The sequence below is a fragment of the Rhinoraja longicauda genome, chromosome 12 (genome assembly GCF_053455715.1).
Source record: "Rhinoraja longicauda isolate Sanriku21f chromosome 12, sRhiLon1.1, whole genome shotgun sequence".
In the NCBI taxonomy this organism is placed as follows: Eukaryota; Metazoa; Chordata; class Chondrichthyes; order Rajiformes; family Arhynchobatidae; genus Rhinoraja; species Rhinoraja longicauda.
Genome location: NC_135964.1, coordinates 51,780,957 through 51,787,995, shown reverse-complemented (window position 1 = coordinate 51,787,995; position 7,039 = coordinate 51,780,957). Strand labels below are relative to the sequence as shown.

Genomic DNA, 7,039 nt, shown 5'->3' with positions numbered 1-7,039 from the left:
GGTCTACGGATAATACCTTCGTCTTCATGGCTTGGTCTTTGCTCTGACATGCACAGTCAACTGTGGGACCTTATATAGACAGGTGCGTGCCTTTCCAAATCATGTCCAATCAATTTAATTTACCACTGGTGGATCCAATCAAGTTGTAAAAACATCTCAAGGATAATCATTGGAAACAGGATGAACATAAGTTCAATTTTGAGTGTCATAGCAAAAGGCCTGAATACTTGTCTAAATGTGATATTTCAGTTATTTCTTTTTAATTACTTTGCAAAAATTTCTAAACACCTGTTTTCGCTTTTTTATTGTGGGGTATTGTGTGTAGATTGATGATAAAAAAAAAGAATTTAATCCATTTTAAAATAAGGCTGTAACGTAACAAAATGTGGAAACGGTGAAGGGGTCTGAATACTTTCTGAATGCACTGTACAAGCTCCGTACAGACCCGTAGTCAGGATCGAACCTGGGTCTTTGGCGCTGTGAGGCAGCGACTCTACCGCCGCGCCGCCCCGCCCCGAACTCTTGTAGGTGAACACGCGTGTGTGGAAGGAAACCGGAGCACCCGGCGAAAACCCACGCAGATGGACGGTGAGAACGTACAAACTCTGTGCAGACGGCACCCTTAGTCAGGATCGTACCCGGGCCTCTGGCGCTGTGAGGCGGCAACTCTGCCGCTGTGCCACCGCGCCGCTGTAAGTCCGCCCGCGTCGCTGTGAGTCCGCCCGTGCCGCTGTGAGTCCGCCCGCCCGCGTCGCTGTGAGTCCGCCCGCCCACGTCGCTGTGAGTCCGCCCGCCCGCGCCGCTGTGAGTCCCCCCGCCCGTGCCGCTGTGAGTCCGCACGCGCCGCTGTGAGTCCGCCTGCGCCGCTGTGAGTCCCCCCGCCCGTGCCGCTGTGAGTCCGCCCGCCCGCGTCGCTGTGAGTCCGCCCGCGCCGCTGTGAGTCCGCCCGCCCGTGCCGCTGTGAGTCCCCCCGCCCGTGCCGCTGTGAGTCCGCCCGCGCCGCTGTGAGTCCGCCCGCCCGTGCCGCTGTGAGTCCCCCTGCCCGTGCCGCTGTGAGTCCGCCCGTGCCGCTGTGAGTCCGCCCGTGCCGCTGTGAGTCCCCCCGCCCGTGCCGCTGTGAGTCCCCCCGCCCGTGCCACTGTGAGTCCGCCCGCGCCGCTGTGAGTCCGCCCGCCCGTGCCGCTGTGAGTCCCCCCGCCCGTGCCGCTGTGAGTCCGCCCGTGCCGGTGAGTCCGCCCGTGCCGCTGTGAGTCCGCCCGCCCGCGCCACTGTGAGTCCGCCCGCCCGCGCCGCTGTGAGTCCGCCCGCCCGTGCCGCTGTGAGTCCGCCTGCGCCGCTGTGAGTCCGCCCGCCCGTGCCGCTGTGAGTCCCCCCGCCCGTGCCGCTGTGAGTCCGCCCGCGCCGCTGTGAGTCCGCCCGCCCGTGCCGCTGTGAGTCCCCCTGCCCGTGCCGCTGTGAGTCCGCCCGTGCCGCTGTGAGTCCGCCCGTGCCGCTGTGAGTCCCCCCGCCCGTGCCGCTGTGAGTCCCCCCGCCCGTGCCACTGTGAGTCCGCCCGCGCCGCTGTGAGTCCGCCCGCCCGTGCCGCTGTGAGTCCCCCCGCCCGTGCCGCTGTGAGTCCGCCCGTGCCGGTGAGTCCGCCCGTGCCGCTGTGAGTCCGCCCGCCCGCGCCACTGTGAGTCCGCCCGCCCGCGCCGCTGTGAGTCCGCCCGCCCGTGCCGCTGTGAGTCCGCCTGCGCCGCTGTGAGTCCGCCCGCCCGTGCCGCTGTGAGTCCCCCCGCCCGTGCCGCTGTGAGTCCGCCCGCGCCGCTGTGAGTCCGCCCGCCCGTGCCGCTGTGAGTCCCCCTGCCCGTGCCGCTGTGAGTCCGCCCGTGCCGCTGTGAGTCCGCCCGTGCCGCTGTGAGTCCCCCCGCCCGTGCCGCTGTGAGTCCCCCCGCCCGTGCCACTGTGAGTCCGCCCGCGCCGCTGTGAGTCCGCCCGCCCGTGCCGCTGTGAGTCCGCCCGCCCGCGTCGCTGTGAGTCCGCCCGCCCACGTCGCTGTGAGTCCGCCCGCCCGTGCCGCTGTGAGTCCCCCCGCCCGTGCCGCTGTGAGTCCCCCTGCCCGTGCCGCTGTGAGTCCGCCCGCGCCGCTGTGAGTCCCCCCGCCCGCGCCGCTGTGAGTCCGCCCGCCCGTGCCGCTGTGAGTCTGCCCGCCCGCGCCGCTGTGAGTCCGCCCGCCCGCGCCGCTGTGAGTCCGCCCGCCCGTGCCGCTGAGTCCGCCCGCGCCACTGTGAGTCCGCCCGCCCGCGCCGCTGTGAGTCCGCCCGCCCGCGCCGCTGTGAGTCCGCCCGCCCACGCCGCTGTGAGTCCGCCCGCGCCGCTGTGAGTCCGCCCGCCCGCGTCGCTGTGAGTCCGCCCGCGCCGCTTTGAGTCAGCCCGCCCGCGTCTCTGAGTCCGCCCGCCCGTGCCGCTGTGAGTCCGCCCGCGCCGCTGAGTCCGCCCGCCCGCGCCGCTGTGAGTCCGCCCGCCCGCGCCGCTGTGAGTCCGCCCGCGTTGCTGTGAGCCCGCCCGCTGTGAGTCCGCCCGCCCGCGTCGCTGTGAGTCCGCCCGCATCGCTAACGTTCAAAGAACCTTGACAAAGAGCAGGATTTTATTTCTTGCTCTGTTACAACATTATCCCAGAGTATCCAAAGCGGCCTAGAATCTTATTTTCAAATGGAAACTAACAAAAATATCTTGGGGGGGGGTGGGGGGGGGAGGGGAAAAAAATGCATCACACAAAATAGCAGAGGGTTCACCATTACATCTAAAGATAGCCATAAATAAAACGTTCTTCTTTCAGTTCCTTCTCAAGCGTCACGAAGCCATTATCTGGAGGAGGGGGAAGGGGGGGGGGGGGAATGGGACTATAAGGGCGGAACCTAAACCTCCTGTTTACTCCCTCTGTCGTAAAGGTATAGCTGGGAAAGGTCAGATTCAGCGGGTGAGAGAGACCCTGGTACTTGGTAGCGCGTGTTGTGTTAACTCCGTAACAGAAACCTAGCGGACATTGAGGATTGCGAGAGAGAGAGAGAGAGAGAGAGAGAGAGAGAGAGTTGTTGTCTCTCTCTTTCCTGTTTCGGAAGGTTCGACGCTCTTAACTTGAACGCTGTGGATTCTTGCTTCCTCCCTCTTGCTCGTGCGTCACCCTGCGTGGCGTCGAGCTGCATCGCGAGCTTCATGCACGTGGGCTTTCGTCCAATGTCAGTAACAGCGGTAAAAAGGTTCGCAGTGGCGGCGGCGCGGTTTGCAACTCAATTATTTTTATTCTGTAAAAACGGGGGGGGGGGGCTAAAACTCATAGCAGCAAGCAAACCCCCGCCACAGGAAGGCAGGGGCTGTATATTTTTTCGGAACGAAAAGTGAAAATCGCAAACAAAACAGAAGGGGGGGAGGGGGGAGGGGGAAGGTCCTCGTTCGTTGGCGGAGCGCTCCGAGAAAACGTAATGGAGGGAGGAGATTTTTTAGTCGCGGCCGTTTCTTTTCATCTGCCGTCAGCGGGCGTTCGACTGAGAGAGACCATCACGCGGGCGTAGCGCTCACACAGTTCGTGCGTGGAGAAGGAAGGGAGCCTTGGCGGTTCGCAGAAAGCTTTGATCTCCGTCGAGCAGTCCAGCAGCTTTGGCAGGAAGTCGGTCAGCTTCTCCTGCAGGTTGGCTGCCAAAAAAATAAAATGTAAAAAACAAAAAAGAGAAATTATTATTATTTCGCGGTAATTAGCGCCACGGCACGGTGGCGCGGCGGTAGAGTTGCCGCCTCGCGCCGCCAGAGCCCCCGGGTTCGATCCCGGGTGCTTGTCTGTACGGAGGTTGTACTCCCCCCCGTGACCCGCGTGGGTTTTCTCTGGGTGCTCCGGTTTCCTCCCACACTCCAAAAACGTGCGGGTTTGTAGGTTGACACAAAATGCCGGAGTAACTCAGCGGGAGGATGTAACAAGTAGAATGGATAAGGGTGAGCCAGTGGATGTGGTGCATCCTGGACTTTCAAAATGCCTTTGACAAGGTCCCACGCAAGAGATTAGTGGGCAGAATTAGAGCACATGGTATTGGGGGTAGGTTACTGACATGGACAGAGAACTGGTTGGCAGACAGGAAGCAAAGAGTAGGAATTAACGGGTCCTTTTCAGAATGGCAGGCAGTGACTAGTGGGGTGCCGCAAGGCTCGGTGCTGGGACCCCGGTTGTTTAAAATATATATTAACGATTTAGACGAGCGAAGTAAATGTAACATCTCCAAGTTTGCGGATGACACAAAGCTGGGTGGCAGTGTGAGCTGCGAGGAGGATGCTGTGAGGCTGCAGGGTGACTTGGATAGGTTGGGTGAGTGGGCAGATGCATGGCAGATGTAGTATAATGTGGATAAATGTGAGGTTATCCACTTTGGTGGCAAGAACAGGAAGGCAGGTTATTATCTGAATGGATTAGGATTAGGAAAAGGGGAGGTGCAACGAGACCTAGGTGTGCTTGTACATCAGTCACTGAAAGTAAGCATGCAGGTACAGCAGGCAGTGAAGAAAGCTAATGGCATGTTGGCCTTCATTGCGAGAGGATTTAAGTTTAGGAGCAAGGAGGTCCTTCTGCAGTTGTACAGGGCCCTGGTGAGACCGCACCTGGTGTACTGTGTGCAATTTTGGTCTCCTAATTTGAGGAAGGACATTATTGCTATTGAGGGAGTGCAGCGCAGGTTCACCAGGTTAATTCCCGGGATGGTGGGTCTGACATATGATGAAAGAATGGGTTGACTGGGCTTGTATTCACTGGAATTTAGAAGGATGAGAGGGAATCTTATCAAACATGTAAAATTCTTAAAGGAGTGGACAGGTTAGATGCAGGGAAAATGTTCCCGATGTTGGGGGGAGTCCAGAACCAGGGGTCACAGTTTAAGAATAAGGGGTAGGCCATTTAGGACTGAGATGAGGAAAAACGTTTTCACCCAGAGAGTTCATTGCCACAGAAGGCAGTGGAGGCCGAGTCAATGGATATTTTGTAAGGCGGAGATTGGCAGATTCTTGATCAGTACGGGTGTCAGGGGTGATGGGGAGAAGGCAGGAGAATGGGGTTGAGAGGGAAAGATAGGTCAGCCTTGATTGAATGGCGGCGTGGACTCGATGGGCCGAATGGCCTACGTCTGCTCCGACGACTGATGCCCCGTTCTGATCACACTCATCACCTTTGTGAAGGGATCTCCAGAACGAATAATGCCCCTGTGGAACCACAGATGCTGCTTTACAAATGTGTCTTTCAGGCAGCACAGTGGCGGAGCGGCAGAGTTAGATTTAGAGACACAGCGCGGAAACAGGCCTTTCGGCCCACCGGGTCCGCGCCGACCAGCGATCCCCGCACACTAACACTGTCCTACACCCACTAGGGACAATTTTCTTTTACATTTACCAAGCCAATTAACCTACAGACCTGCACGTCTTTGGAGTGTGGGAGGAACCCACGCAGGTCACGGGGAGAACGTACAAACTCCGTAGACGGCGCCCGTAGTCGGGATGGAACCCGGGTCTCCGGCGCTGCATTCGCTGTAAGGCGGCAACTCTACCGCTGCGCCGTCGTGACCGCCCTGCTGCCCACTGTCAGTTACTGCCTCACAGCGCTAGAGACCAGACCCTCGATGGGCCGAATGGCCTCATCCCGCTGCTAGAACGTGTGAGTGCATGAACACTTACGTTCCATCTCCTGCCCCAGGTAGGAACACCAACGGTTCCTCATGTCCTCCACTGCCACAATGTCCTTCTCCTCCCTCTCGTCCACCAACAGCAAGGGGAGGCAGGGCACCACCAACTCGTTCATGGTGGCCAGTCCTTCTTCCACTTCTTGCCCATCGCCCGACTCAAAGAGGGATGCCGCGTGCTCGTTGAGTTTCTATTGAGAAAGAGAGTGCGTCACAGAGCCTTCAACGGTCTACCAAACCAGGGAGAACCTTGACCAACTTTACAAAAGTGTTTTTAAAGTTGAGCGATCATTGTTATGTGAGCGCAGGAAAATAACTGCGGATGCTGGTAATCGAAGGCATCACAAAATGCCGGAGTAACTCAGCAGGTCAGGCAGCATCTCTGGAGAGAAAGAATTGGTGACGTTTCATGTCGAGACCAATTTTACCACAACCAGAGAGCAGTGCTGAACTACGATCTACCCCATTGGTGACCCTCGGACTATCCTTGATCGGACTTTGCTGGCTTTACCGTGCACTAAACGTTATTCCCTTACCATGTATCTATACACTGTAAATTGATCGATTGTAATCAAGTATTGTCTTTCCGCTGACTGGTCAGAACGCAACTAAAGCTTTTCAATGTACCTCAGTGCACGTGACAATAAACGAAACAAAATCCTATCAGTCTGAAGAAGGGTCTTGACCCGAAACGTCACCCATTCCTTCTCTCCAGAGATGCTGCCTGTCAATAGACAATAGACAATAGGTGCAGGAGTAGGCCATTCAGCCCTTCGAGCCAGCACCGCCATTCAATGCGATCATGGCTGATCACTCTCAATCAGTACCCCGTTCCTGCCTTCTCCCCATACCCCCTCACTCCGCTATCCTTAAGAGCTCTATCCAGCTCTCTCTTGAAAGCATCCAATGAACTGGCCTCCACTGCCTTCTGAGGCAGAGAATTCCACACCTTCACCACTCTCTGACTGAAAAAGTTCTTCCTCATCTCCGTTCTAAATGGCCTACCCCTTATTCTTAAACTGTGGCCCCTTGTTCTGGACTCCCCCAACATTGGGAACATGTTTCCTGCCTCTAATGTGTCCAATCCCCTAATTATCTTATATGTTTCAATAAGATCCCCCCTCATCCTTCTAAATTCCAGTGTATACAAGCCTAATTGCTCCAGCCTTTCAACATACGACAGTCCCGCCATTCCGGGAATTAACCAAGTGAACCTACGCTGCACGCCCTGCACGCACGTCCTGCTGAGTTACTCCAGCATTTTGTGTCCACCTTCAATTTAAACCAGCGCCTGCAGTTCTTTCCTACACTAGTTTTATCCCTACACACTAGTGACAATTTACAGAATT

General features: G+C 57.5%; 1 protein-coding gene across 6 annotated transcripts in view; it reads right to left on the bottom strand.

Annotated features, from left to right (window-relative positions):
• Positions 1–2,642: 2,642 nt before the first annotated feature.
• usp25 (ubiquitin specific peptidase 25) overlaps positions 2,643–7,039 on the bottom strand; it is a 151,677-nt gene continuing 147,280 nt past the window's right edge. For all 6 annotated transcript variants that reach the window (XM_078409739.1, XM_078409740.1, XM_078409741.1 and 3 more), the window contains 2 exons: positions 5,686–5,881; positions 2,643–3,672 (listed from right to left, as the gene is read on the bottom strand). In XM_078409739.1, coding sequence (XP_078265865.1) covers positions 3,500–3,672; positions 5,686–5,881 — 369 coding nt within the window. In that variant the 3' untranslated portion in view covers positions 2,643–3,499. The remainder of the gene's footprint in view (positions 3,673–5,685; positions 5,882–7,039) is intronic.